The 18,216-nt window shown below is 43.2% G+C and overlaps 1 protein-coding gene across 3 annotated transcripts in view; it reads right to left on the bottom strand.

Moving 5' to 3' along the window:
* Positions 1–1,471: 1,471 nt before the first annotated feature.
* Positions 1,472–18,216, bottom strand: part of kek6 (kekkon 6) — a 53,207-nt gene continuing 36,462 nt past the window's right edge. For 2 of the 3 annotated variants that reach the window (XM_070216275.1, XM_017152276.3), the window contains exons 3-4: positions 12,630–12,990; positions 9,105–11,757 (exon numbers count right to left, since the gene is read on the bottom strand). In XM_070216275.1, the coding sequence (XP_070072376.1) occupies positions 9,398–11,757; positions 12,630–12,687 (2,418 nt within the window). In that variant the 5' untranslated portion in view covers positions 12,688–12,990 and the 3' untranslated portion in view covers positions 9,105–9,397. Of the gene's footprint in view, positions 1,999–9,104; positions 11,758–12,629; positions 12,991–18,216 lie in introns of those variants that run through there. The other variant, XR_011418927.1, reaches the window with a different exon arrangement.

Raw genomic sequence — 18,216 nt, 5'->3', positions numbered from 1 at the left:
GACAGACGGACAGACGGACATGGCTAGATAGACTCGGCTATTGGTGCTGATCAAGAATATATATACTTTATGTGGTCGGAAACGTCTCCTTCACTGCGTTGCAAACATCTGACTGAAATTATAATACCCTCTACAAGGGTATAATTATATCTTGGGTGTTTTTGAACCTATAACCTCCTACTTTTGGAAATGCCATTTTTTATCTAATTCTGAATTTCGAATACATTTTTTTCAAAATCGGACGACTATATCATATAGCTGCCATAGGAACGATCGAAAAATTAATGGGAATATAATATGAAATAAATTATTGCTTCGTTGGTTTTTATCGTATTCTCTTCTACTCTGGGATATGACTTTTTTTAAATGTTTTCGAATTTCGATTTTAATTTTATCAATATCGAACTACTATATCATAAAGCTGCCATAGGAACGATCAGAAAATTAGTGATTAATAGGAATTATATGCAAGGGTATATAAGCTTCGGCTGGCCGAAGCTAGCTTCCTTTCTTGTTTTAGACTGGGTTTAATTTATGTGGGGTTAAAAGGAATTCAAAAACGGACTTTCCGGGTTTTATTCACCATTAAAGTGCATAACAGTTCAATATAGTGACTAACACTTTTTTATCCATTAATATCCGACTTCGGACTGGTTAACCTCTAGAAGTTCGTGATTATATATATCTAAGTGTTAAGCTGGCTAACCATAAAATTTAGTGAATTTATCATGAATTAATAAACTACAATTAATCAAGTTTAAATAAAGGATTACATTTGAAATGCAGGCATGAAGAGCTGTAAAATTTACTACTAGCCAGGGATTAGATTGGAAAGCACTAGGCCATAAAAATAAATCAGGCGCATTTGGGGTGGACTAGGGCATACATCATAATTTCAGGTAATTAAGTTCGGTTTTATGCGATGATCTGCTCTAATTTGGAATTTGGCTTTGCGAAAATAATGAGCTGAATAATGACCAAAAATGCAGGGGCATTTACATGAATTTATAATGGGCGAGTAACCTTGAAAGAGCCATAAATCATTGGGCACAGCTTCACGCAAAAATCTTTTATGGCAATTCGAGGAGTTTAATTAAAATTAAAAGGCTGCGTCCTCTGGACATTCTCCGGCATTCAGACTTTCCTAGACCAGATATAACCCTGCTGGGCAGGTAAACAAGTTATGAATCCCATTACATAAACCATTTCCCAGGCTGACAATCCACAGCCAAGTGGGTGGTGGGCGGTGGACCAAGGACCCCGCAACGGTTGAACTTCTACAAACTGTTTTCATATATTCATGGCAAATTATAATGCTGCGAGGGTATAAAATGCGACGAAGAAAGACAAAAGTTGCCCCATTCATAAGGGTCACACTTGGGGAGACATGGCCCCGAATATGGCCTACCCACCCACTTATAATATCCTTTCCCCAGCTACCTATCCCATTCCAAAATAGCGACAATGCTGGCCACGTGTAAACATGCATCTCCATATATCAATAAATTGAGATTACTTACATAATTTGTATTCCAAAATCCAAAAAACTGTTAAAAAAGTTGCCTTGGCCCCTTTTTCATGCGATTGCCCATATATGTGTGTTCGTGTGTGTGTGTGTGTGCAATACACGAGTACATTGTGGAAAAAGTTTTTCCTTTTTCGAGTGAGAGTGGCCGGGGAGTTTTCCTCGGGGAGCAATTCGGTTAATATTCCGAACATAAATTTGCAAAGGAACCACTTTAATCAATGGCCAGGCAGGGGCACCTGTACAAGGGCTAGGTAAAGGTAAGGGATATGGATATGGATATGGATAGGGCGTGGGGCGCAGGGATCAAAGGCCGGGCCACGCCTCCTTCCCTCCGAGGTGCAATGTACCATTAAGCGGCGGTATTGATTTGCCTGAGAAGACCAGAACAATGGGCGTGTGGCTGCGATTTTTCCGGCTCATTCGCAACTGATTTGGTAGGCGGAGAGATGCAAATGTCTGGTTGGCTTCACCTGCGAAAGAGTTTAGTTTTTGGGGTTTTATTTATAAGTATTAAAAAGTAGAGAACTGTAATAAAAGCATATATTTTAATTGGGCCTTCAATTTTAATGGTAATAACTTTTGATTTATTTTCAAGTATTTCGGATAAGCTAGTTTTGTTTATTTTATTTATGAGTATTAAGATCTTTTTAATTGTTTTCCAAATATTAATGATAATACCTTTTTGAGCTATTTTCAAGTATATATTTACCGGATAACCTAGTTTTATTTATGAGTATTTAAAATTTTAAGAATATGGTATACCATTTATCTTAATCTATCACTTTAATTGTCTTCCAATTATTAATGATTATTATTTTCTAGTATTTTAAGATTGTACCTGGCAATCCTCCATTTATTTAATAATGGGAATACGTCGCCTTCGGCAGGCATAAATTCCGGAGCACTCCGGCTAGCCATGGGGGTCTGGAACCCGGACATTGTTTGTTTCTCTGGCGGAAAGGAAGATGCAAATATAAATGGAACGGAGAGGCATCCTGGGGTCCGTGGGTCCGTGAAACTGCAGATGCGTGCCATTCATAACCCATATTCAATTTCGCTTCGCTTTGCTGCTCCAGCGCCACAGGCGGGAATCCAGATTCCTCGAAAACCAGGACGAGTGCATCCTCATGGCCGCTGGCTTAGCCAACTTGCATAATCACTGCCATGGACTTTGAATTTATAGAAAGCTTTGCGGGCACCTGAGTCACGAGCCCACGGACCATGGCCCTCCAACCTCCAATCTCCAGCCCACTCGAATGCCCCTCCCCCGCCCACTTGCACACCCACTTGAACGCCCACTAGCCCAATCTACTGACCAATTATTGAGCCGTTGCCAAATGCAAGGCATAAAATGAGCGCACATATTGCCGGGACGAGCTGCGTGGGGATTCGGATGGTAAGGATGGCTAGGATGGCAAGGATTGCAAGGAGCCGGAACGAAACGAAGAGGAAAGGTGAGGAGCGTATCCAAGGACCGGAGTTGGCATTAGTTTTGAAGGAGGACCCGCAGGAGGTGCTTGTGGCGGCGGCGCAGAAACAAGAGCAATAACTGTTTGGCAAACAGATTTATTTTTGTTCTAAGTTCACAGGAGCGGAATTTTTGCTTAGGGGTTCGAGTGTTTGGCGCTTATTTTCTTTAAATTAAATTCAACTATCATGAAAGAATAGATGAAATGGCACTTTACATTGATAACCTAAGAATTACTAAATCATTTCGAGGTATTTCCAATTTAAGAGTAACTGAAATTTTTGTTAAATTCCAATTACAAGATTTCTACAGATATCACTAATAAAGGTGTCTAAAAGTATGCAACAAAGAATCCGAAGGATGTCATCTTTTTTTCATTGCCTAGAAACCTGATTTATTAAATAACTTCACCCATTACCAATTCCCTTAACTTTATAAATCAGCTCTCTTAAATGAATGTGTCTAAAACAGCGGTCGGCAGCGCCCTATTAAGTGAGCATAGGGTTTTGTTCTGCCGCCGCGCTGCTCGCACATGTATAACGTAGAACAGCGGTCTGCACACACACATCGATGAGCTGCCCAGTGCAAATTACTCACACAAATATAAAACAAAATGTCAACGTATGTGTGTGCCGACCGCTGGTCTAAAAGTATGCAACAATATATTTAAATCCCGTAAATCCGTTGTATTCAAAAGTCGACACCTCTACAATTGACTTAAAAAACCCCAAAATAACCCTAATACAAATCGCTTTCTTTTGTAAACCCATTGTCCGGAAAATCCCCCACCTTGATGCACTAACTGTGGTTGCTATCCATCTCTTCCCCCGGGCAATCTAATTCCTAAATGTTCACAGATTCATGCGAGCCAAACTCAATTATCCATTTAGGGACAGGACAAACAAGGACCGCTCCTGACATCCAACCCCTTTGGGCTCTCGCCCACGGCCCGCACAAATATTGGTTTCCAACTTTCATTGCCACTGCGGTGTGGCGTCTGCGGAGCCCGGTCAAAAGTAGAAAAGGCCTCCTGCCTCCTGGCTACTAGCTCCTGGGCTGCTCGGCTGCTGGCTCCTGCTGATGCTACATTAAGTGCATGTTTTGACTGCGCCGCATCCTCGCTCAGCCCCGACTCTCGATTCTCGACCACAGACAGCCAGGAGGCCCACACATCCCATCCACATCAACATCCACATCCACCCGAAAGGGCGGCAGATGTGGGCGAGCCTGGGCCGCGTGGGTGCAGTGCATCATTTTTGCATTAGAAAAGTGCAGGGCCATGAAAACTGTAAATAACCTGGAACACATAAGACTGAGGGTCGGGCCAAAATCCCAATGGCTGCGCTGCTGGGCCAGCCGCAAATTATGCTTGTCAAAAATGAATGTTGCATACGTAACGTAAGGCAAGAAGAGCTGCAGAGCGAGAAAAGGAGGCTTGAAGGCATTCAGGCTGAGCACCTGCATTTATCTCTTGATAATGTGTACTTTCTTGTATTAAAATCCTTGTTATTTTTGTGATTATCTTAAGCGCTCCTAGGATTCAAAATAATGCTACAAGTGCTTAAAAAAGTACATTAATCGAGCTTGAAAATTATCGATAATTTCGATATTTTAAATATCGAGAAATGGCAAACTGTCGATATTTATTAAAGCTCTAACAGAAATCACTATAGTTCTAAAATCTCTTTTGAAAGTGATTTTAAAATCCTTTTTATTTCGGTGACACTAAACTTTTCGTCGTCAGATCTCAAAATCATCAGACCAAACTACTGTGTACTTCACCACATTAACAGGTGACTCTCAAGACACATTTTCTCTCCGTGCACCTAACGAGTGGGTGGGCTCCCTGCCAGAAAAAGCCACAAAGTGCGACTGAGAGGGGTTTTGCGGGGGAGGAGGTGCGGGAAAGCGACCTCGCCTGCTAGAAATCGCAGCAGTTTGCGGTTGTCGTCATCGGCGTACGTGCTCGATGCGTGGCAATCGGATTCCCCCGAGGGTCCGGGTCCGCACATGGCCCGCGTTTCCGTACTACGGACTACGGACTACACACAACACACTGCACACTACAGCCAAACCAAACCAAACCGAAGCCGAAGTCGGTGCCAACGGGCTCTCGACTCGAATTCGAGGCCCGCTCCTTGGCCTCTCGCCTGATTCTGATTCTGATTCTGGGTCTTGGTGGTTTCTGGCCAAAATCGGATGTGCTGCCACCGTTGGAGAGCTCGGCTCGGCCGGAGATGCAGATGACGCTGACGTGGATGCTGACGCAGATGCAAGGGCAACTTTTGACTAAATGGGCTGCGAGTGCATTAAGACGAAAATGTTATTACAGCCGGGCACTGAACAAAAATGTACATCACTTTGAATATCTTTTAAAAAACTTTTAATGGGCAAGATCTCTAAAATTGATTTTTATTTCTTTTTTGATGAATGCAAGTAGCAGAGCAATAAAATATGCCCTGTCAATCTCTTTATAAAATTTTTGCACACAAAAAAAACACGTCGCGGTCAAATCGATATGCGCATGGCAAATTTCTGGCATAACGGGACTTCGAGATAGCGCTAAAAGTTAAAATTTATACTACATAACGTAAAATAGATCTTCGTTTCATGTCATTCACTTCACTTCATATTTTTGGGTGTATGTAAAATCATTTCACTGACATCAAATGTTATTTTCCAGGCGGCAGATCAAATTTAATTTTCCAGTTGACACCAATCATTTTGACACCAATAATTCCCCTCAGTGCACTTCCTTCGCAGTCATTATTGAAGCATTTGTAAGGTGGCTGTGGCACTGGGAAGCGGAGATTAGGCGCGGAAATGCTGTGAATGTTCGTTTGGTTATCGCCAGCAAACATTTCAAAATGGCTATGGCAAAAGTCGGAAATTTGATATGCCAAAAACCGTTTACGATCAACAAGTGATAGGAGCGGGGGCCCGTGGCAAATTATGCAGATTGGCTGGAAGGGGATAAATGGGGAAAGGGGAGGGATTCATAGAGGAAAGACCTAGGATATTGAGGAAGTTGGCTGCAATGTTTGGCGAGAACTTTCCATCAAGTGCGCAGGAAGAGACATTGATTTGACTGCAGCGAAGTTTTCCATTATGGAAATGTCATCAAATCGATTTTCCTTTTTTGCGCCATTTGTGTGTGTGCCTGTTTGTTTGTTTGGCCTTGTTTTTGTTCTTGTGCGGCTGTAATGACGGTATGCTAAATGGTAAACGGCATTGGCAAATGGGGATTGCAGCTTCGAACATATATGTAAAAGCACTTTGTTTTTGGTTTTATTAAATTTATTCATATTTCTCTTTGTGTTCTTTTGTCTGTTACTCGTATTATTACTGTAATAATAATAATTATTATTATTCCATCTATGTTAATATAGTGTGTAATAAAGCTTGACAATCTATTAATGCTATTACAATGTATTCTCGGTTATATTGTTTGTTAAACGTTGGCTGTTGGTTTTTTCCGGTCTGTCATGTCCGTGCGTGTCCGCATCCGTGTGTCTTGTCGACAACTGTACCGTTTCTCGTGTTCCGTGTCCTGTGTCCTGTGTCCTGTCGCAATGTTTTGTATTTATAAATGCGTATACGAGTTTACACTTTTGCTCGTTCGTGATGGATTCTGTGTTTGTGTGATTCTGATTCTGTGTGGCTCGTAGGATTTGGCTAATTTCAGCTTTTTTCGAATGGAATTCAAGTTAAAATGCAATATGCAATGCGTTTTTATGGTATTGTACAAAATTTGTTACTACTATTCATCATTCGAATTTAATTTATATTTCTGGGCTGGCCAGCACTCTCTGCAGCGCTCATAAAAAGTTAATTTTACCGCTTTTTCGCTCGTTTTTCGGCCCTCAATGGATGCCACACGCAGATGCACAGATGCAGATGCAGATGCCCGGATTCAGATACATTTCGCATCTAGGTATCTGGGTATCTGTATCTGAATATCTGGATCTGTGTGTGCCTTCCATTTGCATTCAAGCAGAGTAATTAAAATCATAGTTACGTTTCCATCTCCGTCCGGAAAAACGCGTGGCGCGGCGGTCGCGGAAAAGTGGGTTTTGGGATGGGAAATGGGAAACGCTGTGTTAAAAGCATAGTTTAAATTTCCTCTAGTCGCGGGGGGGGGGGGGGGGGGGCTCTTACTATTCTCATTACCCATTACTCTATTTGCGTGTTTACACTTGTCTTTTGCTCTCGCTCTGTTTGGCGGTTTCCATTTGGTTTTAATTAGTTAAAACGATTTAAAATGAATAAAATATTGGCTCTGTCTGCGCGCGAGTATGATGTAATTAAAATGGCCTATGTACAGGGTTGTATCTTTTTTCTGTTTTTGTGTTTCAAATTCAGATACCGTCCATTAGAGCGGACAAATAATGCTTTGATTGAATCATTCATTCTGCGCTGTCAAAAATGAGGTACGCAGGGAAAAAAGCGGGGGATTCAAACTAGAATGCTCTGTTTGCCGTGTTTTGTGTGCGCCGTGCAAATTTGCTCTGGTTCAGTTCATAATACCAAAATACAAAAATCCCTTCGCTCGACACTCGACACACATTAAACAACAACAGCGATAAAACAAATAAACGGGGCAACTACGGGGTAAGGTGAAGGGGTAAAAATCTCATGAAAGTTGTGCAAATATTTGCCTGCATACTTTCCCATAATTATTATAGTAATTCATTGCATTCATGTGTTTAATTATTCCGCACACACACGCACTCGCACACATACATTCATCATGCTGAAAGGGGGCGGTGAGTGGTCAGTGGAGTGGAGTGGGCGTGGTCATGTAAGTGGAATTTATCGTGTACTTATATTGACTTCTATAGCTTACTTTTACATTACCAAGCTCGAATTTGAAACTTTCTACAGACACAAAAAATCCATTTAATGCGGCCTCCGTTCCTCTTGTGTGTTCTCCCTATCTCTATCCCCCTCTAAGTACAGAGATCTCGATAAATGTTTACATACAATATATAAGATATACACATCGATATAGCCTCGCTCGGGTCGTATTTGTTTTTGCATTTCTTTCTACATTCAGATTACACACAAGTACAAACATATGCAGATGTATATATATAGATATATATGTTACGTAAGTTTTAATGTCGTACTTTATTTAGATTTAGCTTTTGGTCTACTTGCAGGATGAGTTCGAGTGAGCAAAACGAGGAGGAACTAGGATTTAAGACTAAATAATAGGTACTAGGTGTGTTCAGCAAATCCTACGGTCTCGTAATCGAAAATGGGTCTCTAACAGGTCTAAACAATCGATGGCGGTTAACAGGTTTAAAACAGACTTTAAAAACATTTGGCACGTGATATATGCGATACTTTCTCGGATAGTGAGCGTAAAATTATTTTGATTTAAAATTCCTTATGCCATTAGGAATACATTTACATATGTACAAGAAAGGAACTAGTTTACGGGGCTTTAGGGGGCTAAAAACTAGATAAAGTATTTATATATCCATTGCACATCGAAGATGGTTATGTGGGCGTATATATGTGGGTCATAATAGAATCTGGCTAACATTTTTCATATAGATGCATATCTAGAGATACATAATTCCGGCTTCTCCCCGCACATCCTATACCATTTCTAAGCCTATTCAGTGTCTGATCTCTAAAACGTTAATGGATACTCTAGCACCCCAGAGAAGCATTATGTCTAAGAGTCGACCAACTATGGATTACGCATATGGATTATCGTACTATACACCTTATGAAGATCAGTTTTGGTCGCTATACCCTCTAGAATCGACCTCTATAAAGGTACGGACTTCAAGTGGACTACTATCGAATGCTAGCTAGGATTGGGACAGTATGGAGATCTCTAATGGAGTATTAATTAGAAGTATATATACTTTAACGGTATCTAGTCTGAGAGTGCAATCCGAATGGAAAATAAAGGTTATCTCTGCTTGCCTCGCTGTTAACTCAATGTTCTCAAATTCTATATGATTTTGATTGGGGCTTTGAGGACAGTGCTATTTGGATTTTCAAAATAAATAGGGAAAGTAATTTAATAATATAAAATCAACTCAATAGAAAAGAAATAAGAGTAATAATAAAATATTTGAAGGTTTAAAAAAATATATAAGATTATAATACAAATAGAAACAAACTGATAAGTAATAAATAAAGAAATAATACATACGTAATAAAATGAAAATCCAAATAATCCTGTCCGCGTTTTGATTCTGTGTGAATTGCTCTTTGGTTTCAAGTTCTTCAGGATGTTGTGATGCAGTCAATAGATTGTGTGGGTTTCTACATGTACAATATATTCATTTCAAGCACTCGCTTCTCAAACTGATATGAACCGGGGCCTTTGGGGGGACGACACGAATCTATTGACGTATTTACACCTGGGTTCCGTAATACTAGAGCGACACAAACTCGCCAGGACCGCCGCCGCCTTGGTCCTGGCCCTGCGACGCCTCCTGCGGCTGGTGAAGATCTTGCGACTGCTCGGCGATTCCCTGGGATTGACCATCCGCCTGACCGAAGAGCGTCTCGCTCTCGTCGGGCAGGGAGAGGGTAGACCCGCCCAGACCTCCGCTCGCCGTGATCCGCCTGCCCATGTTGTCGTACTTGGGGTAGGCGGAGCTGTCCAGCGGCCGCATGGGCGTGACCTCCACGGGCGGCGTTGGGCAGGCGGAGGGCGCATTGCTGATGCAGCTGGCGCAGTTGCTGGGACTCGGGTGGTGGCACTGCACCACCGCTGTGACGGCGGGTGGTGGCGGCGGAGGAGGCAGCTCCATGGCGTTGCTGTGGTACGCCGACTGGTGGGGATCGTAGCCACTGGCCTCCAGGTTGTAGGTCACGATTTCATCATGGGTGTAGAGTTGCTGTTGCTGCTGATGTTGCTGCTGCAGTTGCTGCTGCTGCTGCTGTTGCAAGGAGCTGTCCTTCTTGAGAATGCCCCTCCTGGCTGCGTGTCGCGGCAGAGTGGCAAACTGACCCTCCGGCACGGCCACCGTGCCACCAGCTCCACTCTCCTGCACATCCTGCATCCGCTTGGGAATGTTCAGCAGATCCGGATACATGTTCAGGTCCGCCCCGTCCAGCATGTCCTGGGTGACGGAGACGCGGATGAAGATATTCCCCCCGAAGGCGGGATTCGGCACGATGTTCGAGCAGAACTCCGGCGGCGGCGGGAAGACGCCCACGTTCAGCGGGAACTCCTCGGAGATCTGGGCGGGATGCGAGTGGGTGTGGCCGGCCATCGAGGTGGGCACGCTCATCTGCTGTCGCATCCCGGGACCTCCCTGCAACTGCTGTTGCTGCTGTTGCTGCTGCTGTTGCTGCACCAACATGCTGCCATGCCGGTGACTCTCCACCGCGTGGATCTCGATCTGGTTGAAGCCCATCCCCGCCGAGTCCGCCTTGTTCAGGCCAATGGAGGTGGGCTGGTTGTCGATGCCGTAGCTATCCCCCCGATCATTCGTGGTGGTGGTCACGCTGGAGTCCAGGAGTTTCTTCTCCTGGTCGTTGAAACTCACACTCGACTTCACGCCCGCCTTGTTGGATCCATGGCGATGCTGCCGCGTGGTGCGCTTGCACAGGCAGACCACGAACGAGATGGAGATCAGCAGGAAGACGGTGCCGAAGATGCCCATGATGAGGCCAAAGTACCAGAAGGTCTCGGGCGTCTTCTCCAGCACGTGCTGAACGATCTCGCTGAGGTAGATGCTGATGTTCTGGGTCATGCTGCCAATGGAGTTCGAACCCGTGCAAGCATAGGTGCCCGCATCCAAACTGGTCACGTTGAAGACGGTGAGGTTGCTCCACAGCTTGTCCGACGAGATGCTCTCCGTGTCGAACAACACGTTGTCATTGTCCAGGATCTTGCCGTTCAGCTCCCAGGCCACCTCGGGCAGCGGATCCCCGTAAACGAGGCAGCTGAAGGTAGTATTACTGCCTATGTCGATGTTCTGCACCTCCTCGTTGTTGAAGATCTCCACGCGCGGCGGGCAGCCGAAGAGCTCGTCGTCCACGCTGTCCCAGGAGCGGTCCTTCTGGGCCGGCGGACCCTTGCACACCAGGCTCACGGAGCTCAGGCGACTGGTGACGTACCAGCCGCGGAACTTGCGCAGCTTGCAGTTGCACTGCCACGGGTTCTCCTCCAGCGAGAGCGTCTTCAGGTTGGCCATGTGCTGGAACACGTACTCGCTGAGGCTCTCCAGCAGGTTGTTCTTCAGGTTGAGGAACTCCAGCAGGTTGAGGTTGGCCAGGGACATCGGATCGATGTACGAGATCAGGCAGTCGTGCATGTCCAGCGTCCGCAGGTGGGGCAGAATGGGAAACTGGTAGGCGGCCAGCCGCTTGAGGGGATTCCCGTTCAGGTAGAGGATCCTCAGGCGATCGTTCCCCATGAACGTGTCCTTGTCGAGCATCTCCAGCTTGTTGTCCGACAGGTCGATCTCCACCAGGATTTTCAGGTTGCGGAACGACTCCTTGTGGATGTACTGCACCTCGGACTTCTTGAGGTAAATGCGCTGCAGGTTCAGCAGTCCCAGCGTGGAGAACTCCTCCCGGTTGAGATACGGAATGTGGTTGTCGTTCAGCACCAGCACCTGCAGCTCCGTGCTCAGCGTGCTCGGAATGGTGGTCAGCTGCAGCGAGCTGCAGATGGCCGACTTCTTGCCGTTCGTCCACTTGCAGGTGCAGTTCGAGGCGCAGCTCAGGGACCAGTCGTCCGCCAGTGTCCAGGCCACCAGGCACAGCAGAATCCAGCAGACTGAAAGGAAACGGGGGAAGTCATTATTTTACTAACTAAGAAGTAATCTGATTTGACTTTTATAAATATTTACTCTGGATAAACCACAGGAATGCTATAATAATTCAGGTCACCAAAAACAAACTTGACAAACTGTTTTAATCGGTCAAGTTATAAAGTCACCAAGGTAAGTTTTATATTACTATTGAAGAAATCATAATGAAGGATTACAATATTAAGAGTCTAAAGAAGTCTATACAATAGCATTAAGTATCCAAAATCCTTCTGGGTATACCTTAAAAATACTATGTATAATTTAAAATAAAAACAAAAGTATACAGAATGGGGTTTTTAATGGACAAGTTATAAAGACACAATGTTAGGGCTTGTATTACTATCAAATAAATCAAACTAAAGGAGTAGAATATATCACGTTCACCCCAGAAACTCCATGCATAATTTGGGTCACCAAAATCAAACTTTAACTTATTATCAAAATAAAAAACAAAATAATATGTCTTCCGAATGGTGTTTTAATTGTTTAAGTTATAGGGACAAAAAGTTAAGGTTTGCATTACCAAACACTGTTAAACAAAGAAAGGTAAAGGATTAGAATATAAATATTCTAAAGGAGTCTTTACGATAGCATTATCAAAAATCCCAAAAGTTATGAGCATTTAAAGCAATAGTCTCTAAAAACTAAAGCAAATATCAGCATCTAAAGAGTCTAAACAGTTTTTACGTTAACATGAAGCAGCAATAAATCCCTGAATAGTTGAGAAATTAAATTGAAATAAGGCTTTAAGAAAACTTGCGTGAAAGCAGTTCTTTTTCTTCTGTATTGACCATATATTTGAGAGCGTGGCACCAGCTGCCTGCGGATGACAACTCACCTGGCAGAGCCTTGGGGTTCCTGCTCCTCCTGCTGCTCTTCATGATGCTGCGGTGCATATGGCTTCCTTTGGAGCTCCTGCTCCTGCTGCTCCTGCTGTCGATTTTGCACGACCCTGGCAATTGATGACCCTAAATGGCTTTGGCTGATTCGATTGCCATGTTTCACATCATGTTGCCGCCGCCAGCAAAAAGGTCTCCATTACTCCACATTACTCAGCACTTTGGCCACACTTCTTCGGCACTATTGATTTTGCTCGCTCCCTCGGTTCTGCTGAGTTCTTTTCTTTTAATTCGCTTCGAGTGGAAAGTTGGTCCTCTGGGGTGGTGGTGCCTCTGGTATCCTTTTAAGAATTCTTAAATCTGTAAAATGTAAAAGAGAATCCGGTATTAGCGTGAGCGGCCCAACAATGCCCATTGTATATTGTATAGTTGTGTAGTTCTAGTTGTGCTCGCTGCACCCACACTTGGCCCATTTGTAATCTCTGTTTACCGAGTTCGGCTTTGGCTTTGGCCTCTCCCTTTGAATAGAGGACTCCAAGGGCGGTGCCAAGTGGCCGGGGCTTTAAAATCGCCTTTCAACAACATTTTGTAATTTGTTGTACGTCCAGCTGGACGGCACAACAAAGCGGCAACCAAAACCCGCAGGGGCACAGGCTCAAACTCAAACTCAGGGCATTCCCCATGCCCAGCTCCATTCTCATTCTCATTTTCATTGGCATCGACATCTCGGCATTGGCATCGGCATCTTTACAAAATCAGCATCAATAGCCTGTCGAATGCTTTTTACTTTTGTACTCCTGCCCCTCGGGTTTTTTGTTTGTATTTTTTTTTTGAATGAAAAGGAGCGGGACTGAACTGGAAAAAAGCCAACCAGGAGCGGTTCTACGGTGGGAGGGCAAGTTAATCATTCACTGGGCTTTAAAATGGTATCGTTGTAATTTAAATGTTGGAATATTTGCCACTTGGAAGTACCTCAAACTATTTGATATATTAATTTTAATGCATTGCATTAGGTTGACCCTAAAAAAACGTGATATGAAACGATGATCGGTTTTACGTTATGTAGTATCAATTTTAAGCGCTATCTCGCTCTATTTTGAATTTAGAGAGTTTGTACTCTTTTTCGAAGTCAGGGAATCTCCGAGAGAAAGATTTCGGTAAAAACGATATGCGAATGCAATACCAGAAATTTACCACGCGCATATCGATTTGACTTGCGTTTTTTTGTGTAGGAATGTTAGCTTTCTGCTGCATATTACACTTTTCAACCCTTTAAGCCAACTTTATCCACTGTGTAATGCTCCTTTCTAGCGTAAAAGTAATTTAGCTCAACGAAAATGCCTAATTTCACACAATCTACACCGCACTTACTGTTGCCAACCGAAGTTGGGCCACATTCGCTTTGCCCTCAGGTTTCCTGGATCCCCAATTCACTCCCTTTGCTCCTTGGATCCACAGCACCCACCACCGCATAAGGATGAATCCGCTCCGCTGGCAAACTAAGAGATACAGACAGACAATGAAAACGTAAAAAGCTCAAAAGGTTCATTTGTCAATTTGCCATTTGAATTTGTATTTGAGAATTCACTTGGCCGCTTTTGCGCTTTGTCCTTATGGCACCCAACCACCCACCAGGACCTCTCCCCCCCTCCTCCCCCTCGAAAGGGAGGACCCACAGAGCCAGGCCAAAACCTTGGCAGCCTCAATTTCTGCTCATCGCTCTCGTTGCTGGCAATGCGGATAATATTTCCTGTGTCAGTGCAGCAGCAGTTGGCAGTTGCAATTGCTGGCTTTCCCTCAGCCTCAGACCGATTTTCCACTTTTCCTCGCCCCCAGTATTTTCCACTTTCCTACCAATCGTCGACAGTTTTATTTTTTCTGCTTTATGAGCACACAGTTAGAAAAATGCAAAATCATTTTTCTGTATTCCCAACTGGGAATCGGGTAGATAAATAATGCAGTTCGATCGTTAGAAAATTATATCTGTTCGAAACTGCTCTCAATGTATTTGAGAAAGTCTTATCTTTATTATATTCTTCCATACTTTTATATAGATTCATAATGAAGTAGATAGTTTTAAGACAGGTAAAAAAAAGTATAATATTGTTTCACATTGAATCGGAACTAGTTCCACATTTTAGTTTACAAATAAAGGTTTATTTGATAACAATACTTGTATGACTTTTTCCTCACGCCTCATTAAATCTTAAAAACTATCTTGTATTTAAGACAATTTTTCGCAGTGAAAAGAAATGGGGATAGAGGCACTTAGAGGGCACTCTGGGCTGGAACCGCATCGGCACTCACAGGTTCGTTGATATTCATAAATGTGGCACAGTGGACCAAAAAAGCAAAGCTAATTTGATGGCCAATTGCCAAAAGGAGGCCAGCCAAAGCGCGCAACAATATTAAAAAAATATTATGGACGAATATGTTGCGAAAGGAGCGACTGCAGCCGCAAGTCGTAAAGCAAATCAATTAACTGATGCTACACTGGGATGTCTATATATATAGAAGATGGCCCAGAAAGATATGGGTTCCCCGACATTCTGCATTTTCGCTCTGCCAAAGGCAGACGTATAACGACTACGAGTCCTGCGATCTCGGATTTCTAGTCTCTGGTATCTGGTATCTGGCTAATCTGCCGGAATGGCCAGTAATTGTTAACCTGTAAACGAAGGACTTGGCAATTGCCAATTTGATTTCGAATCCAATTCAAGATAATCTGCGGCAGTTTAGCTGCAAATTGATTTCGGGTTTCAAGTCCAAACAGATGCAACAGTGCGTATGACCAATTATATGGCAGTAAATTAAGAGGACTGGGTGCTCGGAGAAATCAAAATTGAAATCTAGTTGGCTTAATGGAGCATTTATTTATGCTAGAATGCAATTAAATAAAGAAAACTATCCTTTTAAAGGGACTAATGTGATGCCAGTAATGGAATTCAGTGGTTAAAGAGTAATTCTTAAAATCCCGACAGGATGCGATGAAAAGTCCTTGTCAAATTGAGCGACAGAAATTAATACTTTCTGCAAACATATGTGCACATTGTTGGCTGAAATGCAGTTATGCAAAATGAAAAGAATCGATTATTACTGAATCAAAAAAGCCTTGCCACTCCGTTGCACCCGAATTAATTATGTGTATTAAATATTACCCAATAATTCTGGACTTTAAAATCTCTGGGAGACAATCCACCTACTATAAATTGCGATTTTTAGTTGGCCACGCTTTTTAGCGCTTCTTTTTTTGTTGGCTGGCCGTATACAATTCCATTTGACAATTGAAATTCAATTTCAATTTTTAGCTTGCCCGAAAGTTAACTAAATGTCCGCCCTTCGCAGAGCGACCACGCCTCGCTCATTTGTAAAACTTCATCAAATGTAATTGTCGGAAAACAGCAAAAAGTCCTTGTCCAGGACTAACAATTGGAGGCCATGCTCCGTGCTGCATTACCAAATTAAAAACAAAAACTAAACTAACTTTTCTGCTTTTTTTTTCCTTCTCCCTTCATTCCGATTTTTTGCCCAACTTTTCTTCTTTCGCCTTCACGGTGCGTAGCCATGGGCGTAGGTTTTCAGGGGGCAGCAGGGGGCGTTCCCTTTTATATATTTTTTTAGATTATGCAAATGCGACGGGACAATCTATTTGTTTATGTAACCAATCGGTGACAGGTTTAGTATTTATAGGGAGTCGCTGTTTTGATAAGATAAAGGGTTGTTCTAACGTGTCCACTGTCAATCAAAATATTTAAATATTTTGCAGAAAAATAGACGAAATCTGTTAAAAATATAAGGAATTCAAAAAATGTAAAAAGGTTTAAGCGATATATGACTGACTTTTCGACTTTTTATATGAACATTCTTTCGAAAAATACTTAAATATTATGTTTAAAAAATATTCTGAAGAGAAAATAATAAAAATATTTTTGTAATTGTTGATGATAGCCAAGTTTTATTTTAATTTTTGGGACTCCGAAGGTGTAGGTTCATTATTAGTTTAAATCTTTATAGAAATTCTAGTAACTTTTCGATTGTTCTTCAATTTTCTTCAACCTCCGGGGGGACTTAGATCTAAGAATCCCCCTCAGTCTAAGCCTCTGCGCGTATGCAAATGGTTTCTTTGCCGCCTGGATGAGCACTTTCCGCCACCCCCCTGCCGAAACCATCCCACCCACCACTCCTGCCACGCCCACCTGCCGCCCATCCTGGCTTTCTCCAATTGTTTGGCTGTTGCATAAGCACGTGCGAATGTGCGTGCAAATGCAAATGGCGATAGAAAACTTTTTAAATTGAGCAAACATTAACAAAAAAGGCAAATCCAGAAGTGGGTGGCAACTTTTCCGGGGGCAGTGGAGGGTAAAGGGGGCGGGGCACTTGCATGGCAAATACAAATAAGGAAAGTGAAGCAAAAAAAACAGCAGGGGCAGGTTGCTCTTATCGCCTGTCATCGGGTGGTGGCCTATTTGTTTTTCCCAGTTAAGACCAAAGACTCGCCAATCTTTCAAGGACAAAGTGTAAATTGCAAACTTGGATCCCCGAAGGATCCAAAGTGGATCGGGGCGTCCGTCGAGCCAGAGCCACAAATCCGCACATAATCGGAAAATGTCACAGAAAAACAGAAAGGGAGAAAGGAGGGAGCAGGGAGAGGGGAGTGGAAAAAAACAAGCAAAATTAATGGCACTCGAAGCGCCGCCAGGCCAAGATTAGATGCCGCTGACGTTGACCGTGTTGAGTTTTATTGCCGCCCGGAAATGGTTTTCATAAATACACAAAACTCCGCAAACAGCGAGGACGCAGGACGAAGGACTAGAGACGAAGGACCAAGATGGCAGCAGCAGACACTTATGGACGGGGCAATGCAATTATCTTGGGGGCAGAGTGCAAGTGCAGCACATTGTACGTGCGAAAACGAGAAACAGGACATTCGCCTTAGCCAAGCAGCCCCGGGGTTTCCAAGCGGTGGGGTACCAGGGGGCTGGAGAGGGGGCGGGGCTTCTGGGGGGCAGAAGATGTACGCCAGAGAAGGACATAAACATGTGCCTTGCTCCTGCGTCGACGGAGTGCCAGCAAATGCAATTGTTATTGTTTGCCGTCGTGGCCTTCGCAACGCGGAGCATTGTAAATTTATTATGAGCCGTGCTAGGATTACACAGAAAGAAATGTTTAAGTAAAATGGAAAGGGGTCCCAAGTCCTTAAATACTTAAAATGTCTTTTTAAAATATAATTTATTTATCTTAGAGGACTTATCTTTTAGTACTTGCACTTTTAATAATATTTTTACTTTTCAAACGAACTTAGTTAAAAGATGACTGCGCAGTTCTTTTGTTCTTATTAATACCTATCGAAATATAGAAGAAAGTTTTCAAATCGGACCATTCATTTCAAAGTAATGATCAAATATGTAGCGACATTCAAGTAGTGCAAGCAGTCGCTTTGCTGCATGCATATCTCCATTTCCCTCGCACTACCTTTAGCTGAGTAGCAGAATATCTGATTTATTTCCAATCCCGAGCATATTTTCCCCCTGTGCAGGGATGAAGTGCTCGTGTCTCGCAGTCGCAGTTATCTGTCGGCCATTATTG

The sequence above is a fragment of the Drosophila takahashii genome, chromosome 3R (genome assembly GCF_030179915.1).
Source record: "Drosophila takahashii strain IR98-3 E-12201 chromosome 3R, DtakHiC1v2, whole genome shotgun sequence".
NCBI classification, from domain to species: Eukaryota; Metazoa; Arthropoda; class Insecta; order Diptera; family Drosophilidae; genus Drosophila; species Drosophila takahashii.
Note: the sequence above shows the minus strand (reverse complement) of the source record. Positions and strands in the feature narration are given on the sequence as shown.